Consider the following 22,813-nt stretch of genomic DNA (forward strand, 5'->3'; position numbering starts at 1 on the left):
TGAAATTTTCCTGTATTAGTGTAAGACGTGAAACGATGCATATTGAAGCAGATAATAAAAAAAAAGAACCCGTCCGCGAGTACATTACCAATCTATAGACGTAATATTATGACATTTTATGTGCTTTAACCGAAAACGTTTTTTCGCAGATGACCGTCGACGGGACACATCACCACCAGTGTCAGCCGGCCAACTGTTGGAAGTGTCCGGTTTGCAGTGCCGTTTGCTCGAGTGCGTCGGCTGCTCAGAAACATTTGGACAACCACAACGGCATTAGGGCGTTCGTGTGCACCATCTGCCAGTACAAGGGCAACACGCTCAGAGGTCTCAGAACGCACATCCGCATGCACTTCAACAAGCGGATGATTCCGGATCTCATGGTGAGTCTCAAAGATCTGTTTCCCGACCCCTTCGTTCTTATAATGATATATATTATTAATATATATATATATACCTACATCATCCTATTTATTTAAGTCACTGGCCAAGTTCCTGTTTAATGACTATTTTTTTATGTGCGATACGATAAAAATAAAGTTTGGAGCTCCTTATGTGAATGCGTTATATACAAAACGTTAGTATATAATCTGTTTTTAGAATCATTTTAAATATTATATACTTCTAACGTATGCACGTATTTAAAGTAAAAATCTGCGGGGATAGAATTACATTATCGCTATCACACTTATTGGTGAATTTTTTTTATTTTTTACCGCCCCTAGTTAACATATTTTATATTTATGAATGATATTTTCTATGACGTTATAAATACTTATGTTGTACATATCATACATGTTTTTAAAAAATGTAGATAAACGTTAATATTTATATTAAACTTTAAAAATTTAATTTGATATAAATAATCATAACACCTGTCTAACCGAATTAACGACCATATTCAATAGCTAGAGGTTTGACAAACCCTGCAAGTCCCTAAACGTTTATCTTTAAACTCACTACTATGAATTTATTTGACTATAAATCAATACGATGGGACGTATTTTGTTTCCAATTGTGATTTTGATTTGTATCATAAATTATAATTTTATAAACAAGGATATGAAAAACACCATTATGTGAAGAACCCCCGCTCCCTCCCCTAAATTTGGGCCTGGTTTTCTCCTCTAGTCCAATATGTATACGGCACTGTTAAAACGTTATTTAAGTGTTTGACAATTTTGACTTTTTTGTTCGTGTAATAGGAAGAAGATTACGTGACGTGTCTGATCGACGAGAACTCTGCGTCATCGACGGTCGACGTACGTGCCAAAACGCCAACTACTTCGGATTCCGCAGACAAGTCGTTTGCGCCGACCAGCGTTCTCGTCAAGACTGCCACCGCCGCGGCCTCGTCGTCTTCGTTGTCGCCGTCGCCGTCGTCGTCCTCGTCGTCCACAGCCGCGGCCGCCGTCGTCATAGTGGACGACGAGCCAAAAGAATTGGTGGTCGTCAAGCAGGAACCGGTCAACGGTGTGGCCGCGACGGACGAATCGGCAACCGGCGGCTACCGTCAGCAACAGCACGAAGTTCCGGCCGCGGCGTCTGACGACCTGCTACACCAACAGCTCCCGCCGCCGACGCCGCAGCTGCAGATGCAGACCGCCGGCGGCAACAAGCGGACGGGCATGACCGCCAAATACTGCAAGGCGTGCGACATATCGTTCAACTATCTGTCCACGTTTATCGCGCACAAAAAGTACTACTGCCGGAACAGCACCGAGTACAAGTGCAATACAGAAAACGCCAAGACGGCGACCGTCACTTAAGTGACATGTAACGCGCTCCTGACCTATAAATCGTATGATTTATTGTACTACAATTTTATTATTATTATTATTATTATTATTATCATTATTATTATTATTATTATTATTATTATTATTATTATTATTATTATTATATTATTATTATTATTATTATTTTATCATTTTATTTGAACGTATATGCTTACGACTCGCCGACACGATTGGGATCCTATAAAATATTTTATAATATTGTTATATTACACAATATGATAATAATGTAACAACGAAGTTGATGAACAACCAGTTGCAAACTGTACCTATATAAACAGTTATCATGCTGCAAGAGGATGACTATTATTCTTCGTATACACCCTCACACATTGCAATTATATTAACTAATATTATTATTATGATTATTATTATTATTATTATTATTATCCATGTTTACTAAAAAATTTAAATGTTATAATATACCGTTTACATTTGTCATAATATGTTTATGTAATACGATATATTATGTTAGAATCGATCATGATTTAATATATAATTTTTTTTTTTTAATATAAATAATAAAACAATTTAAAGATGTATCATTTCCAAACGTTGTTTTCATATTATATTGTATCTGTTTTGTTTCTTTAATTACTATTATTTGCATTATTATTATTATTTTATTTCATCATTATTTTTATTATTTTTAGTTAATATTGTTCAGAGTAATCAACACCTATATTTCTAACATATATTATCATTATTACTATAAAATATTATATTATTATTATTATAATTCTAACGAGTTAAAGTAGTATTTGTGTTATAAGTGGAAAACTATATAAATATAAAAATATCCATCCTCGTATATATTAAATTGTACAACGCGATATTATTATTATTATTATTATTATTACTATTATTATGTTCTTATTTTATGGTGTAATTATTAATATTATTATGAAAACGAAAAAAAAACGTTTAATGTTTTTACTATATAGACTGTTTAAAGTATATAAATATAATAACATTATAATAAATAGTCCAGCTGCATTATACGTTTACGTGCCCTGCGTATGTTCATATGTTGTTACTTGTTGTTGTTGTTGTTGTTGTTGTGGTGGTGGTGGTGGTAGTTGTATCGGCGATGTTGTGTCGTATAATATACCGTGTGCTCCAACCGCTGTAATTCTATCCCCTCGATCGGAACATATAGAGGAATCCGTAGAAAAACGAATCGCCCTACACGATTAATATACCTTCGTTGCACGGGCCCATTCGGTTTTGGCCGTCGTCCGGCACACGTCACGCTAAATAATATTAATTACTGTCGTCGTCACCTCCTCTTTCGACGCCGGTGTTGTCTGTGCGGCGTGAAAACAATGGTTTTCAGTTACCCTGTGGTCGTGTGCACGTTGGTGGCGATTGTAGTCGGTGGATGCCACGCGGGAGTAAGTATATAGCAATAGGAATCAATAATTATTGAATTCAGTATTTTATTTGAGGAGAGAACGAACGTTACAAAAGTGTACTTGTGCGTATCAGAACTATCTATATTGGTGCGAACGATATCTTGCTTCGCCGGAAATAGACAGACAGGTATGTTACACTTTCGTCGGGATGTAACCCTTCCTAGGTTAGGTCCAAGTCAAGGCATTTAAAAATTTCAAGTTACTCGCATCATTTTTCCTAGGAAAAAATTATAGAAGGAACCCTCTTCTAATTGATTTGATGATGATTTACGATGACTTGTTACCTCGTTGGTCACAATCACAAATATCTGCGAGACGCCGAGTATATATACAGCTCACTCACTAGAAACGACGTTTCCACTTTAAGGTTATCGGAGTATTCGACGCATTTTTAGTGCGAAAACTCTAACCTCGCGAGAAATAGTCCTAGAAAACCTACCTGGGAAACTGCAGGTAGGTTGCGTTGGCCATTTTGGGAAAATCTATTCAAAGTGTGGTCTGTTTGGACGAGTGTTTATTTTCCCAAAAATATCGTTGGGGTGAATATAAGAGTATTATAGATTTATAGGTCTATTAATTTACAATATATATTTTAATATAAATTGTCAATTACAGAAAAAATAAAATGAAATAATAACACATACAATATACATAATTGATAATCAATAATGAACTCTATAACTTAAAAAATATATTGCCATATGAATGACATTGTATAATAGTTATGTACTAATGAACATCCTGAAGTCAAAAATTAATAAAATAGAATCACGTACAATATATATATAATTTATCATCTAACTTAAAATATACATATATTGGTATAGTAGTATTGTAATATAGTATAATGTATAGTGAAAAACTGCAGTAAAATAAAACAACTTAAGCTTTAAAATTATATTTGAGCAGGTGAATATAATTTCAATCTCCCAAACAGTAAAAATGAATAGCCAATCGAACTATTCATATTTGGTCAAAATTATTATTTTCAACAATAATCAATCACTGTAGCTCCTCTTGTCACTCATCATCACTATTCTATAATATGTGGTTTATATTATTATGCAAGTCGCATTGAACTCCAATATAAAAATTTGTTAGTAGTATTACAAGGATGATTGAGATCCGCTTAAGAGGTGTATACCTATATATTATATAAGTATAATATAATATAATACATTATGTACATTCATTATATGAAAAAGTCTTAAATTTTTTGAAAATCTTATTTTAACATAATTTTAATATTGAAAACAAACAATTGCAAAATAACATTTGAAAAAGATTTAATTTTTAATCGTTACAATGTTTTGAATGTCAGCACAATATTTTTAAGAGTTCTTCATTATTACATAATACATATTATATAAATCGAATTTCAGATGAGTTCATTATAGTTATAATTATTTAATGCTAAGATAAATGTGTAAGAACACGACTTAAATGCCTTTGAAAAATCTAAAAATATAGGACAAAAGCTAAAGCGCCTATGTTAAAAGATTAAAAAATCAGTATTTAAATGAATGCGTCACCGATGCAGTCAGTGTTAAAAATATAGGTGACCGTGCTGGTGAATCGCTGTTAGTATATGGATAGTGCTCTATTAAAAGTTTATTTGACACATTTTTCCATTAATAGATATATGATTTTGAACAGTAAAAATATGTTTCACAGATTTTTTCATACCTAAAACTATTTAAAAAAAAAATTAAGTCTATAAAAAATTTATAGTCAGTGTAGCAATAAGACGTATATATTATCATTTCCTGTATTTTGGAATTAGGTATTCACTTTTTACCAACTCGATGACTATAATAATTAGGTAAGGAATATAACCGTGTTTAATGTTCAGGTGGACACCGTTTCTCGGCACGTTTAGTCGCATAAGCTTGCACAAATATTATAACCATCGCAAGACATCATATACAACCATAACATTATTAAACTTGCAACAATTATTTATTTTGAGTTGCACACGATTTATCGCGGTAAAAGTTATTGTATAGTCTATAATATGTGTCTTGTGTTAGATGATAGCATCATATTATACCTAACTAGACTATCTGCAAGTCTGAGAAGTAAGGATCTACAAAAACCAGGTGATGAATTCAAAACTTATATTTTCTAACAAATTTTATTTAATTTTGTCATGATAAATTATTTGTTAATATTGTGATATAATATATGAATGTTAAGTTTACTTGACTAGTAAATTTTGTAAATAATTAACCTATGAAAAATGATATGTTGAATAATTGCAGGAAAATCACTTTCAGTGGCGTAGCCAGGGGGGCCGCTCTGGTCATGCCCCCCCCCCCCCCCGTTTGCCGTGGTTTTTTACTATTGTTTTTTTTTTCGGTACGTTCATAGAGTATATTAAAAAAGTAGAAATGCTCTATCACGATTTAAGATAGTCGTGTTTATTATCTATAGCTGTCCGCTGTGGTATCCAGTTCGGTTACAAACGTGAGTGTATCACCACTTACCTACCAACACGTCTCATTGTTACCATTTGTTTTGTCTAGGCCATCAGTGAATTTTATAGAATATTTTATAAGTTAATTATTCACTTTGACAGTGATTTCATATTTTATGTAATTTATTTATTTCAATAGATATATAAATATAAAAAATAATTTAGTATGGAAAATTACTTTTTATTTATACAATTATTTAATCAAATTTTTAGTTTATTTTAATTACTTGTAATTTATGCATGCATTATTATAAGTTGTTAAAAACTACGAATGATTGTTTCAATATTTTTGCTAATAATAAATAACAAAAGCCTTTTTTTCTTATCAAAAAGCGATTTTTGGTGAACCAATATTGTTGTTGTTTACTCAACTTAGTACATATATGTATTTAAACCTACAATTGTTAAAGTAATGCTTGCCTATAGTTTAGTAGAGATGAGTAAAAAAATATGTATGGAAATTGAACATGGACCAAAAAAACTGTATAAATGATTAAAATTTGAAAAGATTATACCTGTCTATATAACTTCATAATACCTAAATAACATTTGAATAAAGTTTATGAATTTAATTGATAATATTTATTTAATCTAACCAGTCATTTTTATAAAATTACGGAATTTCATACATTAAAGCTAACATATACATGTTAACATATTACATATGTATAGGAACTTCAAACGTTCACGGTCACCGATGTGGCGTACTTGGATGTGGAGGTGGCCGGTGCCGAGTTGGGTACGATCGAGATTGGTCTTTTCGGTGAAATTGCGCCAAAAACAGTGGCCAATTTCGTCACCATTCTAACGGAAGGCATAGACGGCCGCACTTACGCCGGGACCAAATTCCATCGGGTGTTCAACAAATTCGTCATCCAAGGTTCGTTAAATTAAATGATTTGAATGTTTGTTAAGTTATTATTATTTAGAAAAATTTAAAGTGATCTTATACTGTTATTAATACAGGGAAACATAGCATAGAAAATCGTATGTAATCCTGTGTTAGTTATTGGGTTGTTTTTTGACAATTTTTTTGTCGTTAGCTATATTATTTATTTATTTATTTTTTTTTTTTGACAACCTATTAAAAGTTTTTTTGTAAATATCATAGAAATTAGGTCTTTGAATTAAACTGTTAGTTTGTCAGTTCGGAATTTATTGTACCCAGTTACCTACGCTTGAATTTTAAAAATATTTTTAGTCTTTATACGTAAATTTCAAATTCTAAATTCGCGTTATTTACTAAAGATAGTATATAAATCACAACATCTGAAAAATTAGCAAATGCATAAGGGACAAAAATTTACTTTTATTTATAGGTTATACTTGCAGCAAAGTTTACTATTTCTTTACGCTAAAAATTGCATGATGTTGTGTAAACATTGGCTAAAGCGTGTACCTACTATATTGTAGTGTTTATATGGTAAATAAACTGAACCTTAACCTTAACTTTTAAATTATAAATCCGTTTCCTATGTTGGTTAAACAATTTTCTTTTGTCGATGGCACAAATCACAATAATTTAAATCGAGTATAAAGTGCCACTACCCCCCCCCCCCATCCCCCGTCCAAAAAAATTAGAATTTTAGAAGATAAAAAATGGCACAATATACTTACTATGTTAATTTATTGTATATCTCATGCATTTATATAAGTGGTGTAAAACACCATCGCCCGTGTGACATATACAAATATATACTAAATAGGTATATATATATATATTAATTTCTCGCCAGATGTATAGCATGAAGAATATCTACAACGTTATAAATTATAATATCATAATATTATATAGCCTCTGAATTGAACAGTGCAAAAAATGTTTACGATTCCATTTACCTATTAATATTATGAATTATGATATTTTACATATAGGTACACAATAGTGTGCGTCACTCGTCGCTCCGGAGTCCGGACACTTTCGGTAGGTTAGGGCGTTTGCGTTTTTTGGATAACGCGTACATAATAATACATATTTTTGTTTTACTGTTATTGTAATACCATTATACTGTCGTATAGCCATGTCATCGTCCCGAAGTCAGAATCGACCCTATTATAGCACTAGCGCCAGTGGCTATAAACTGTTATATTATACGTGCTTAAACGGAAGCGTCGCGAGCTATAAGTATACTCTGTGCAGTTGTGGTGTTATTTATATGCACACATAATGCGTATTCGTATAATTTTTTTTTTTTATTAGTCTGATATGATTTCGTATTTTTTCCATTCAGTTCGACTGAATCGCTGACCCCAGAACGGTGAGAAAAAGCTGTAGTGTTGTTATAATATTCTATACTTCTTATAAGGTATTACATCCGGTCGTTGGACGTCTCGGAAATTCCCGAGGAAAGAGAAGGGTGGTCCTAACAAAAATGTCCTTCTCAATGATTTAAATAGTTAAAAATGTTTGTAAGAATATGTATTTAAATTGGTATAATATAACTTTTGAGGAATTTTGAACAACATTTTTTTGTTTTTGACTAACATAAAAAAAAAACAAATAAATTTTGTTGAAAACTAGAGTAGTGAATACACTTTTTGATAAGTCATTTCTTTAGAAAAATAGAAAAATAAAATCGCTCTGCTGTATAATATAAAATGGGAATAATGTAGATACTTACCAATGTCATTGAGTAGGTCATTGCATGGATGTTTTAAATTTGAATTCAATAAAAAATAGTTGTATTAGATGAAAGATGAATCTTAACGCTATACCATCTGTGTCAGCCTATAATGGTTTTAAGAATATTGTATTGCTTATTTATGTAATTATTTGTAATTTATATTCATATTAATATTATTAATAATACAGTATAGATTGAACTAATTTGTGCAAAAACAAATCGCATATGTATGCTAATAGTATTATATAATAGTATATATATATTATATATACATCGACAAGTATCAACTTGTGACGTCCAACGCAAATACCCTATACGGAATAATATTATTATTTAGGTGTTACAGGTACATTGAGCGCGGTGTGCGATGAGACAACTTTTCCCGCGTACCTCAGGTCTCCGCTGATCGATGACCACACCGTGACAGTTGTAGCACACACACGCTCCTCTCCTTGTACCCATGATTTAGGTAGAAATACAAATAAGGTCAACTCACACCGACAATCACCATACCATGTCAGCCCCAGTATCAGCCACTCATATTATTATTAAACCTATGCATGGCCCCCTCTGTCGCGTTCGCCTGTTCGTGCCAACAACCATATAGCTTGGTATCGGGCGACAGAGCAACGGAACGTCACTTCATTTTTTCCCGTCGTAACAAAATGAGTGACGAGTAGACCCCGCTTTCGCTGGTGCGCCGAAGGGCGGCACCTGAGCAGACCGAAACATTGGTAATGTAGCGTTTTACTTTTCTGATTATTATTATATTATGATTTCACCGTGGCTGGTACTTGGGTATTTATTTATATATATATATACATATATTATAATGTGTGTTACATTGGTTTAAATATTATATCAACCGCCGGTAACCGCGCTATGTCGGAACCGTCTGGCATTTATTGTGTGCAGATTATTATGATTCTTATTATTGTTCTTATTATTATTGATCATTATTTATTATGGGTCAATTACTATTATTATTTTTTATTAATTTCTTTTCTGATCGAGTTTTATGCCATGGGCTTTCTCGGCGCCCAACTTAAAAAAAAAAAAAAAGGAAAAAACAAATATATAATAAAATCTATAATTTTTCCCTAAATTGAGGTTTGTTCTTTTATTGCCGGTCACTCATGTTCCTGGTCCAAGCACACTATCTTATTTTTTTAAATTACTAAAAAAAATCCAAGACACTCCGGCTGTCGAGCCTCGGTCCGTGGTTGGCGACCGTGAGAAGTGTTTAAGGCGGCCACATGACTCTCGGTGCATGAGAAATATGCCCGAGCAGTCACAAACTAGATCCAATTTGATGCCACAATATAGTAATCACTCTAAAAGTTGAAGATTGAAGTATTTTTACTGCCCCAAAAAGTGGTGAAAGATAACGTACATGAAGTTGGCCCTTCCGACTTTGTGCAAACATTTTCAAAATTGTTGCAAACGATTGTAAATAATTGTAAATTCAATACCCGAATTTGTAAACACCTACCAATGCCACTGAGTCAAAAATAAGTTTCGGGGGGCTAAGTTCACACAGCCCCCCTCCCGAGATCTGTCTGATCGCTTCTGGACATATTGTAAATTAATTGTAAATAATTGTAAATTAAATCCCCAAATTTGTAAATTATCTGAAAACTTAGAAATCAAAAAATAAAGTCGGAGGGCCAATTTCATGCACCGCTCGAGTCCTGTAATCTTTTAATTAAATTTTTTTAATAAAGTTAGGTATATTTTTAAATTCAATTTAGATTTTTTAGTTAAATTATATTTTTATTCCATCATTTATCTTAGGCTAATATTTTTTATATCAACTTAGATTTTTTTATTTAATAAATAATATTTTTAATTTCAATTTAGATTTATTTATTCAATTAATAGTTTTTAATCAAATATTTTTTTTTATATTAATACTTAAATAACTACCTTATATTAGAAAAAAATCACAATTATTCTTATGTGTGATGTGTCTAATAACGTATATACTACAGTTGATTGGATTACTGGACTCGAACGGCCGAAGTCGAGGGTTGCATGAACTCTTTCACCACTTGTAGGGGTCCAAACTTTTGTTTTTTGATTTATAAATTTTCTGCTGATTTAAAAATTTGCAGATTTCATTTACAATTATTTACAATTGATTACGATTTGCCCGAAGTCGATCGGTTAAAGACGGGGGACTGCGTGAACTTGGTCCCACAAAACTTATTTTCGACTCAACAACTATGGGGGATGTTCCGATGTTTACAAATTTGGGTATTGAATTAATAATTATTTAAAATGAATTTACAATTGTTCGCAAAATTTTGAAAATGTTTGCACAAAGTTGTGGGGCAAATTTCATGTAGGCACGTTGAAAGATATACAAAAAGTATAAAAATTACACATCATTATAATATCTACATTATTTCTATATTAATTTTAAGTTACCCACTTAATTTAAAATATTTAGAGTCAAATATGTTAATTTGCTAGATATATGTACCAACGAACTTACTACTTGACTTTTTTAACATTGCCTTTTCTAAATGAACTGAAAAAAATAGTTTCATTTACCTTTGACAATATGCTAAATAACACTTTTATATGGAACTATATTATCTATACTCTATAGTATATAGGTACATATTATGTACAATGAGAGTCAATTTATTTATATAATGGAATTGATTTAAGTAAATACAAAATTAAATTTTATGCATTCTCAATTAAATCATCTGGACTCTAGACACACGCAACCGAGCTCAAGGGAAGTTTGTCAACTTTAACGTGAACGAGTGCATCGGAAAACCACAAAGAGAGCGACTTATTTAAATAATACTTTAAGCACGCATATAATAGGTACTTATTACCATACTGCACAGCCCGAGAGCCGGGAAAGAGGGATGCGATGCTGTGTGCAGGAATTGTAGCTGCAGCACTGCAGGGCCTCGTACTTCTTTAGTAGGCCTTGAGGGGAGTGTTCTCATCATTTTTATTAATTACACTCAGGTCTCCAAGGTGAATCATAGCGCCGGCACTGATTATTAGGTACACATCTCGTTGTTATATTATTTTATAAATATTCGTCTGCCGCAGGTTCTTTTTTTACTATAAAGTCGTTCTTGTATTTCGTTTTACGATCAAATCGTCTGTTGTCCTCCCCCCCCCCCCATTCACCCACTATATATATATATATATATACCGCCGCCTCCTCGAAACTCGGATGTGATCTTTATCTCCGCTTGATTAAAATCTGCGTTTCATTCTGCCATATAACCATTATACATATATATATATATATATTATATAACTAATATACGCGCAGTCGGTTTTTGACGATTATCGCAGATTGAAATCTAGTCAATTTATATTCAGCCGACTGCCATTTTATACTCTGATGACTATCGCTGATCGAAATCGCCGCCGAATGTGTATTCCTGCCGGACGGTTTTTATTGTTGAATTTCAGATCCCCGTCAGTGATACCGTCCAATCGCCGGGTCGGCATTATATTATTCATGCACACGCAGACAACTTCAACACACACGAGCGTTCGGGTTTACAAGTTTTTTCACCTTGTATTACTATATTTGGGTAAATGGCCCGGCAACGAAGATAGCGTACAATAATATTATAACTACTACAACAACGACAACAACGATAACAACAACAACAACGCGATGACGACGACAAACGTCACCACACGCGCGTCCGTAATGCGTAAATATTATTATATAAATAAAATAACGAGGGCGACCGCACCGTATAATAATATAGGTACAACAATAAAAGGTACCTATAAACAATTATGATATATCTTACGAAATAATAACTGGACGGGGTTATTCAAAATTAATCATCCCGCGATGATTTGTACCTGGTTGACTATATAGGTCACTCGACCTTACCGTAATAATAATGATCAATATTGGCCCTGGTCTTGCAGATGACTTGCGAGGCTCTTGCTATAAGACCCGAGACTAAGATGGTACTGCGGCCTGCAGGTATTAGCGGGACCAAGATCAAGACAATACACATGCTACGAGACAAAGACCAAAATAAGACCAACACGTCCGACATTGCAAGGGCAAAAAATTTTTCCCCGAAAACGCATTGGTGCATCTAATTAACTAAAAATTTATAACGAAAGTAATAAAAAAATATTTGTATAGTTATTGAATTTAATCAGTATTCGAAGAAATGACAAATTATTGAAAACTAGACTAGATGAGTAAGGTAATTGGAATTAATATTATGTTACAAAATTTTATAGTTGTTTCATACCAATATTTTATCTTCCCGAAATCGATATAGGCGTCGAAAGTTGATGTATATTAAAATGAACATTGGACAACGTAAACAATTTTAAATAAAAATGGTCAATTATTGTTATATTAATAATTATTACCTACTGGTATTTATTATAAACATAATAGGAACTTACAAAATTATTCATTGAGGTAAATTGATTCATAAAATATGATTACAAGTAAAATAAAGTAAATATAAACAAAAGTTCAAAGTTTTAAAACAAGTAAAATTAAAATTAAATTATTTTACTTTTGAATTATTAATATATTAGACTAAATATTTATTAAAAGCAAAAAACCTTCACACAGCTAATACAGGTATATTATATTTAATATTTTTTTTTTATACATTTTGTGAAAACAACAAGCCTTGCATAAAACCAAGACTTATAAATAGCGATTGGATTTAAATGCTATAAAAAACAAGAAAAATACGATTTAATGCACTAATAACAGGATTTTTTTAAATGCACTAAAAAATTTCTTTAATTATATGTATTTATGTAAATTCTTATTTTTAGGTATTAATAATTCGTATCATTTTCATCCGCATCTTCTAGTTTTCCTATCTTATCATTAACCTAAAAATTATTTCCAAAAAAATGAATATATAATTTAGATACTTCACCTTGTGTTTCATATAATTATTGATTTTAATTATTTTAGAATGAATGTTAACTAAATTTTTATCAAATTTTATATATTCCTATAAAAACATGATTTAAACACATAAAAATGTCAAAAAGTCTTAAAAATTAAAATAAAAATTACATTTTTAAACTCCTTGATGTATGAAATGAATTTTGTGCTTAAAAATCAATGTTTTCTGACATTCAGCGAAAAATTCAATTTGCATTCAAATCCGTTTCCTACTTATGAATCGGAAGACATGAGTTTACAAGACCAAAACCATTGCAAGATTTCGAAAGTCTTGGTTTATTTTTTTGACTTGTTTTGATCATTACTTATCTACCTAAAATCGCCATATACCTAATATGTGACTATTTCTTTTATGAACATTTAAAAACTTAAGAGGGGATAACACCGGGGTAACAAACGCGTAACATAGCAAATGTACGCTTAGCAGTTCACATTTTTCTCCGTTGACTTAAAAATTAGAGTGAATAGACCTATTATGAAACTTGATGGTAAGAACATTATATGTGTTTTGTTGGAAGTATTTTTAGTATAATTCAGTTTTTAAGTGAGTTATGCACGTATAAGAAGTTATAAAATAAAAATGATCATAACTCACTCAAAAACTATCGTAAAAATACTTCCAACAAAACACAGATAATGTTCTTACCACAAAGTGTCATAATAATAGGTCTATTCACTCTAATTTTCAAGTTCACGGAGTAAAACGTAAACTGCTGAAAGTAAATTATTGGTATGTTACGCGTTTGTATGACTGAAACAACAAAATACGGATGTTGCACCCTCTTTAAAGACACTGCGTTCCACCATTATCTCCAACCACTGAAGAGCTAAAAACTTAGCATATTATAAAACAATTATAACGGTTATGTTTGATATGGATTTAACTATTTAAGTTCCTATATAAGGCTATAATTTAGATGCGAACACGATATAATGTAAGTACCCATGAAAAAAATTTGAAATATTATTATTTAAAATCATATAGGTACCAAATCTTAAAACTAAAATTATATTAAAATTTGAAATCGCGGATGAATCATTTGAATAACCCTGCAGTATAGAATATTATTATTATATTTCGTGCAACGCGTTGTTATATTATATTGAATAGATGTTGTATACGACACACTGGTGCGAGTATATCCTCTATATTGTACGCGTACATTAAATATGTTCATTTTTTATAATACATAATATTATTATACTGAAATAATATTACTATTATGCGCGCGTATCACATTATATACGTACAGCCGGACCGTCTAGCGATTATCACATACGACAATCGCTCTGTGAGTGTATTATATGCGCGGCCGTAAACGCAGCGAGAGTGCGAGACATAATAAAACTATCTAAATCGAATCCGTCCGATTGCAATATAGGAATACATTATTTATTTTTTTTAATAATATCTGAGGAAAGATAGTAATAGTAATAATAATAATGCGGATACGTCTTTGAATCTTTCGAAACGAATATCGGTTTCCTTTTTATTTTCCGTCTCGGTTTATCCCTTTTCGATCGATAACAGATATAATAGGTATATGCTGTGGGCATAATAATAATACAGTAAAACCTCTGTATAGCGGACACTCACGAGACCGACAAAATTGTCCGCTTTTGAGAGGTGACTGGTATTGGGAAAAATTAATAAATTTAAATTGTATTTACTTTTAAAAAATTATCTTACTTTAAGCTTATCATTAATTCATTAGACGTAAAAAAATATCTTATACCAAATTACGATTTAGATAAATGTCTTTATCGGTAATATATAATAACATTGTCATAGTACATATTGTATTGTATACATAATAAGTTCGTATTTATTGGATAGCTGTCCGTTATTTAGATATATATTTAAACACTTTGGATTACCTAAAAAACCTGTCCGCGTCCGTTATTCAGAGGTGTCCGCTATTTAGAGGAGCATTATCCATTATTTTCAACGGGACTATACCGAGACCGGAAATTTTGTCCATTATTGAGAAGTGTCCGTTAAGAGAGGTTTTACTGTTTCATGAAGTAGAATCCGCCTAATTGGGACACAATGACTGGTGACCTATTTGTCTCCATTGTTCGACTGTATCGATTAACCGAATAACTATAATATAAACCGAAACTATTAAAGTGCATAAATAATAAACATACATCATAGGTAACTCTATTTAAAAAATACATACATACTTAATTCATACTTTATTTAAAAACTATTAGATTCTGAACGAAGTGATGAATGTATTGATTTTACAATGATGTGTTTTTTTTTTTTTTATGTTTGTTTTTGTGTCTGTGTACAGCATAACTAGTCGAAATAATGCTTCAATTTCAAACTTTGGGGGTGGTTTCCGATGTAAAAGTGAATATCCTTGGTGCATTATAGTGGTCAAAAGTTAACATTTTCCAACAGTTTTCAAAAAAATCGAGAAAAACAAAAAAAAAAATGACAGAAAAACGGGAATTTTTACGCAAAACCAGTTTTCGACCAAATCGATATTTTTATATGGTTGTAATTCAAAAACTAATCACTGTAAATACTTGAAAATTTCACCAAATGTTAATGTTAGTGATATCTATATACAGTTTAATTTTCAAACATTTTCGACTTTTTTTGAGTTATTTATAGACCACTGAAATTTTCGATTTTTTTGAGAATTTTTTTTGAAGTGTCGGTAAAAAAATGTTGGACAACCAAAAAAACATGAAAATTTAATACAAGGTTCCTTATGAGTTGTTCTAATTTTAGTTAAAAAAAATTAAAAATCGTTGGTCACCATTTTTTTTTATAAGCGTTTATAGTTCAAATTTTTACGAAATCTGTCAAAAACGCGAATATTTGCAAGTAATTTTGAAGTTGAAAAATCATAAAATTTTTTGCGTTTATAACTAAGGATTAAAAATACAACACTAAGTTAACCATAAGTTTTCCTTCAAGTAGCTATAGAGAAAACTCGAAGCATCATTATAGGAAAAATTATAAGTGCGTTTGAATTTTAAATTTTTATGAAATAGCGTAACGATGACGATTTATCCTAAAATGAATTTAAATATTTGTTATTATTCAAAAAGTATAAGTCGTAGATACATGAAAATTTTACCAGTTATTAAGATTGGCATTTTCTTTACATGATTTAATTTTCAAAATATTTTGACTTTTTTGATATATTTATAGATGACTGAAATTTTCAATTTGTCTGAAAACATTTTTTTGAAATGTCAATTAAATTTTTTTGACTCTCCCTTCCCTCAAGCTGTCCAGACTGGTAAAAATTTTATCTAAATTACGTATTGTATTGTGTTATACAGATTGTATATTTTTTCTATTTTAATGAAAAAAAAAAAAAATCAAAATCAAAATACTTGAAAATTTAATACAAAGTTCCTCATAAGTTATTCTTATAGTGAATAAAAAATTATAAGAATACATAGGCACAATTTTTTTTTATTAGCATTTGAAATTCAATTATTGACAAAAATTCGTCAAAACCATGAATATTTGCGAATTATTTTGTAGTTCAAAATTCATTATATTGTTTGCATTTTTATCTAAGTTTATAAAATTCAACACTAAGTTTTCCATAAGTTTTGCTTCAAATAGCTATAGAGAAAATTTGAAGCGTCATTATAGGAAAAATGTTTTGAGCGTTTGAGTTTAAAATTTTTATGAAATCGCGTAATGATAACGATTTATTCTCAAACCCGGTATATGTATATCTATGATAATATAAGGTATTATGAATTATGATAACTACACTAATTGGTTAACTATGCCTTATGCAAAATGCGTCTTAATTGAAAAATAAAATTTTGTTTCAAAATAGAATATATGACAATATTTAAATATAATATATCCTAGACTGACAAATCATCTCCGTTCAGAATCGTTTTTCGTATACAATGATACCTATCATTATTCATTGCATTCAAATTTAATCCCATCCATTACAGTAACCTACGACTATACAGCAGAGCGATATCCACGCGACTTACCCGCTTTTTTTTTTGTTATTTATTATTATTATTATCAGTAGCAGGTACATTATATTTAGTAATTAGTATTATTATATCGTAAATTAATTAGAGTTGATTGTTTTATTACACATATTAATTATAAATTAATTGATTAACATACTTAATTCCTACTTTGTAAGACTGCAGAAAATCGTTCCTTCTTTTTTGTTATAATTTATTATGACTTTGCTTAATGATACAATCTGCACAAACGTCTAGCGCAGTTGTTAGGACATTTTCGTTTCCATTTTGCATGAAATATACAGTCTTAGCTAATTTATGTACTTTTCTGCTTGTATTATTGTTGTAATTTTAAAGGGTTGAACGTCGTCGTTGTCATAACTTTCTTCATTTTGCAGACTTCTTTCAGCAGTTGCGTTAAGAATACTATAGTAATTCTCATTTTCATTAAAGCACTGTACAGCATCATCAATTATTGTTAAAAATAACTCTTCATTTTCTATGCATTTCGCTATGTCATTTTCAATAGAAACAAAAGGAGAAATAGGTAAATCAATCAATGGTCTGAAATCGTAATGTGCAAAACAATGCTAAATCGTAACAGACGACACTATAGTTGTCTCCAGCTGTCAGAGACAAATTGTATTGCTAGTAGAATGTTTAATTTAGAACTGATACCTATAGCACTCGTAGATTGATTCACTAAATTTTCTTCAATACCCTTCAAAATGTATATCTGTACACTGCAATGAGTTTTTAAATGCTTAATGATCTACATATCGAGTGGTCGAATGAAAGAAGTAGTATTTGAAGGCAGAAACTTAAGTGTGATATTTTTAAATCCATTAAGTAGATATGTGGTGCAGCATTACCAACAATTAATACGATTTGCCTTGATTGTTTTTCAAGATTTTTTTCCCAGTTTTTCAATCATGATGTAGATATTCCTGATGTCATCCATACATTTTTATTTACTAAATAAGAAACAGGTACCTAAGTATGTTATTTTTAAATGTTTGAAACATCTTAGCTTTGCGGCATTCACGATTATTAAGAGCTTTTTTCTATCTGTGCCTGCCATACTACAACAACATAAAACTGTTATACGATCCATAGCTTTTTGGATCCTTTCAAGTGTTTCACGTTTATAGCACAACGAATCATCCGGAGTCGCTTGGTCAGTTTCGTTGGTATCATAAAAATACTTTTAAAAATTTTTTTTAAGAATTTCCGGTAATTAAGCTAGAGACAGACCATTCATCAGCTCCGTCTCCGTTTTTATCAGCATTTGATTTTCTCGCATGAAATCGCTTGAATTTAATATTATTCCAGTCCTTTTAACGACTTTAAAACTTAAAAAAAAAATTATAGTTGGACTTTTGAAACTTAAGTAGACATATACGGTTTAAAATTAAAAATTGTTAACTAATATATGAACTACTGAACTAGTGATTACATCATGATTTAAGATTACGGTAGTTCAAAAAATATAATGTTATAGTTCATAAAATATTTTATTGATTCTGTTCAGTTTGGCCAGTCTTGGTAATATAACGAAAAGTTCTATAAGAAAGTAAAATATAGTAATGGAAAGCCAGATATGGCCAATATGGGTGTAGTCGCAAGGTCTTTACGATTTTGTTTAATACTAAAATACTTGAGCAGTCATTCCTATCGTATATTTTACTGTAAGTATACCTAATATACTTATTAGTTACCTAATATTGTATTTGTTTTTGTATAGATACACGCATATTTAAATAGTTATGATATAATTATAACTATAAAAAACCAACGGTATAGTATGTAGGTGTCGAGTGTACAATATCAATAAAAATTATTGAGTAACTTACTGTAATTATAGTTTGATGTTTGAAATAATTTCAAATTTCAAAAAGCCAAAATATTTTAAAAATAATATCTGGTCTATAAAATTCTAATATATAAGTATTTGGTACACATTTCAGGTCTTTAAAATTATTTATTTTTGAAAACTAGTGTTGCTAAAATATTTCGTTTTTTCTGATTATATTTTGAAAAGTACTGGGAATTTTTTATTTAGGCATCACTGTATAGCTGTGTACTGTTTAGGTATCTCGTGGCTTATACTTGAGCAACTATCATTGGTTTTTCAAAAACTCTAAACTTTATACTTTCAAAAAAATATATTTCTTGTAAAATAAACTAATTAGTCGAATTAAAATATTATACATATATGTCATTTAAAATCAATAACACTATTTAACCCTATTATCTGTATGATGTACCTACTCACTGCAGGTTTGTAAAAAAAATCAATATAATATACTTAAAGGTTTTCATTAAATCTTTTTTATTATACACATTTAACGTTGTTAGTTGTTGGTTATAATAATACGGATATCAATGACATGTCTAAATGCCGTGACTATGACTTCAATACATGCGTTTGTTATTTCAAATAATAGCCTATTTTCTACACACTACACTATATTTTTGTAAGCATAACAAATTTTCGAACATATTATGTAATTAACAAAATAGTCATGGTATTTATAAAAATTACATAAATCGTTTTTATTATAATATTATTGATTCGTGTGTTGGACATTTCTTACATATAATGTATAGGTACTGTAATATTTTTATGTTTCCTTAATTATTTGAAATTTAAAAAACTTCCAAAGGAATAAATATGCACGATATGTATTCACTATACATCTAATATTAAAATATGAAGCATTGTTCACAGGTGGAGACATATTGAACAACGATGGAAGCGGGTCCATAAGCATATATGGTGACACGTTTCCCGACGAAAACCTAAAAGTGAATGGCACAAAGCCGGGATTTGTGGGAATGGCAAATTCTGGTCAGTGTTTCAAAAATATTATATAATAATTAATGATACAAAATATGCATAGAAACTTTAATTATTTGGTGAGAGGGATTAGGGACGTACTCACGAAATAATCTAAAGTAATGTCCACTACATTTTCATGTTACTTTCGTAATTTTCGTCACGTTACCACTTAAATCTACCGATAGGGACATGAAATATTATTCAGGATCGGCGTTACAATCAGATTTTAGCGCACTCGGTATTAGTTGACCAGTCCTTGTTCCTTACATCTCGTTCCATTAACTGATGGATAAATTAAATAATCATCCCCACGTCTGTTATCAAATCACGGTCAGCACAAATTGAAGTAGATTAACCGTTTATTCTTTTGTACAGGTCCAGACACAAACGGATGTCAGTTTTTCATAACGACCAGATCCACACCGAGCCTAAACGGCGAGCACGTAATGTTTGGTATCGTAGTTGAAGGACAGGAAGTCATACATGCCATCGAAAAACAGCTGACTGACCATCTTGGTAGGCCCACCAAAGAGATACGAATATCGAGATGCGGCTTGCTGAACAGACGGCCGCCATTCGTCGTCACCGACCATCCTCGCAAGTGAGACAGATTGGTCTGAATCCTAAAACAATAGCATAATATAGAGCTTATAGCCACAGAAGTTCCTCGTGTTTATGAGTACTTTGTTTTCTTGTACGTTATAATTAACAGTAATACAGCAATACAGGTAAACTTGATGGTTCAGTTGACTCAGCCTATAAAATATTTATATATGTTTCATCAGTGATAGGTATTAACAAAATTCAATTGGTATATTGTATATAATTAAACACAATTTTTCCACTGTAAAAGAGATGGTAAGGAAAATGTAATTCTTACAATTAGATTTTACTGAATTATGAATCAAATGACTCATCTTCTCATAAGACATCACATTGGTATTATAATTTGCAGTGTTGGCTAAGTTACATTTAAAAAGTAATTATGTTACTTAACTCGTTACTTGGAGATAAATTTAATTAAGTTAATTAATTCGTTACTCAAATGTAGTGAGATTAATTTACTTTTCTATTTGAAAAGTAACTTCGTTATTTTCTTGTTACAACAATTTTTTTATTTTTTATTTTGTTGCAATTATAACTCGGCCAGGTAATAATATAATTAGAAGTACCTACATTACCTATAGTAAAAAGTTATAGTTTGAAAATGTACGTTAATACATAAGTGATAAGTCCATAATAATAGTACCTACTACCTAGATGATTATTATATAGGGTAAGACGTAAATAAAATGTATAATTTGTCACTCACTCACAAAATAAACCAACCTATTAAATAAATAACTTAATTAAAACATTTTTTTTTTTACTATTTAGAATGAAATATTATTATTAATTTGTTTTTTTAACGAACTTAACACAATAAAGTATCTTCAAAATTTTTATCGCTCATACGCAATCATTTTTTAGAACAAATTTTTATCCTTTTTTCCGATTCATTTAAAATTGAAAAATACTTATTGATTTAAGCGCACTATTTGTTTTTTTCCCTGATCTACGTGACATTGACATACAAACTTTGGTTTCATCGGAATCAACTTTAGTGATAAGTTTAGTACCTATTAAAGAAACTTGACCTATTATCAAAATTAAAGTTAAGAATATTAGCTTTATTTTACATATTTATAACTAACATGAAAATTTAAATATTGTAAAAAAATCCAACTATTAATAACAGATCGTGAGGTATGTTTTAAGAAAAAAGGTAGGTATATAGGTAATGACCCGTTCCTGGTTTTTTGAACGGAAAAAAAAGGTATATAGGAAGTGAAAATAAAGTTTACATTTTAACGAGTACCTAATAGATAACACACAAATAACTAAAGTGCATAAGTTTTTATTATGTATAAATCAGTGTATATCTCTGACTATCGCATCGGTGATTACTTTATTAAGACATATTTTTCTTGGTCCTTTGAATGTCATGACTCATTAGTCATTATAAACGATTTATACAATTTTCTACTATAATTTTAATCATTGAAATTAGTAGTTTAGCTATTTAAAAATTCGATAAATTTATCAATATGATATTGTTAATTTAGTATTTATAAACATGAATCTGCATCGATCTATAAATCGATACTATTAAGTTTCCTGCGTAACTATGTAGCATACTAGCATTGACTATTAATACCTATTGCAGGTTGTTTAAATGATTTTTTTATTTACATTACAGTTCGACTGTTTGGAAATGGATAATCGCGTCTGCTCTACCGGTTTCGATGTCCACGGCTATTTTGTTACTATTCCAGTGGATGATTGCTCAAATCAACAAAGCGATCATCTAATGGGGCTTCTGTGCACAATACACGGCATACAAATACATAACGTATTCACGTGCATACGTATATCATTTAATATCAACAATCAACATAATATACAATCACAGTCTACTAAATATTGTTCATAGTTTCACACAAAAGTGGGGCGAAAAGTGAACGTTTTCCATTTTTCGTTTAAATTTTACTTATAATACAATTATGAATATTATTGTAATATGAACGATAATTTTCGACTGTATATACCCATACAAAAAACGTTCATGTGTAGAAGACAGCAATAACAAGCAAATTACATTTTTACATATACCATATATACGTATATATTATATATTTGTATGCGTATAGTTTGTGTTCCGTTCGTTTAAAATTCAAATATATTACCACGTAAGAAGTAA

At 30.5% G+C, this 22,813-nt stretch overlaps 2 protein-coding genes across 4 annotated transcripts in view; both read left to right on the top strand.

Moving 5' to 3' along the window:
• The window catches only part of ush (Zinc finger protein ush), a 118,483-nt gene extending 115,654 nt beyond the window's left edge, over positions 1 to 2,829 (top strand). For both annotated transcript variants that reach the window (XM_089216558.1, XM_089216559.1), the window contains exons 7-8: positions 150 to 380; positions 1,203 to 2,829. In XM_089216558.1, the coding sequence (XP_089072684.1) occupies positions 150 to 380; positions 1,203 to 1,766 (795 nt within the window). In that variant the 3' untranslated portion in view covers positions 1,767 to 2,829. The remainder of the gene's footprint in view (positions 1 to 149; positions 381 to 1,202) is intronic.
• A 200-nt stretch (positions 2,830 to 3,029) lies between these two features.
• On the top strand, positions 3,030 to 22,813 carry LOC107161418 (peptidyl-prolyl cis-trans isomerase B-like). 2 transcript variants are annotated; one of them, XM_089217952.1, is made up of 5 exons: positions 3,030 to 3,187; positions 6,357 to 6,564; positions 19,951 to 20,082; positions 20,449 to 20,674; positions 22,313 to 22,813. In XM_089217952.1, the coding sequence occupies exons 1-5, from the start codon at positions 3,119 to 3,121 to the stop codon at positions 22,422 to 22,424; spliced, it is 747 nt and encodes a 248-aa protein (XP_089074078.1). In that variant the 5' UTR covers positions 3,030 to 3,118; the 3' UTR covers positions 22,425 to 22,813. The 2 variants fall into 2 exon arrangements, with proteins under 2 accessions (XP_089074078.1, XP_089074079.1); XM_089217953.1 differs by having other exon boundaries at positions 19,963 to 20,082.

This window comes from Diuraphis noxia, unplaced genomic scaffold, assembly GCF_037042655.1.
Source record: "Diuraphis noxia isolate RWA-SAM2 unplaced genomic scaffold, SU_Dnox_SAM2 contig0001, whole genome shotgun sequence".
Classification (NCBI taxonomy): domain Eukaryota; kingdom Metazoa; phylum Arthropoda; class Insecta; order Hemiptera; family Aphididae; genus Diuraphis; species Diuraphis noxia.

Coding starts and splice junctions, on each gene's coding strand:
- LOC107161418 (XM_089217952.1), top strand. CDS start 3,119: ATGGTTTTCAGTTACCCTGTGGTCGTGTGCACGTTGGTGGCGATTGTA. Junction 6,565..19,950: donor CAACAAATTCGTCATCCAAG/GTTCGTTAAATT, acceptor TAAAATATGAAG/CATTGTTCACAGGTGGAGAC. Junction 20,083..20,448: donor TGTGGGAATGGCAAATTCTG/GTCAGTGTTTCA, acceptor TCTTTTGTACAG/GTCCAGACACAAACGGATGT.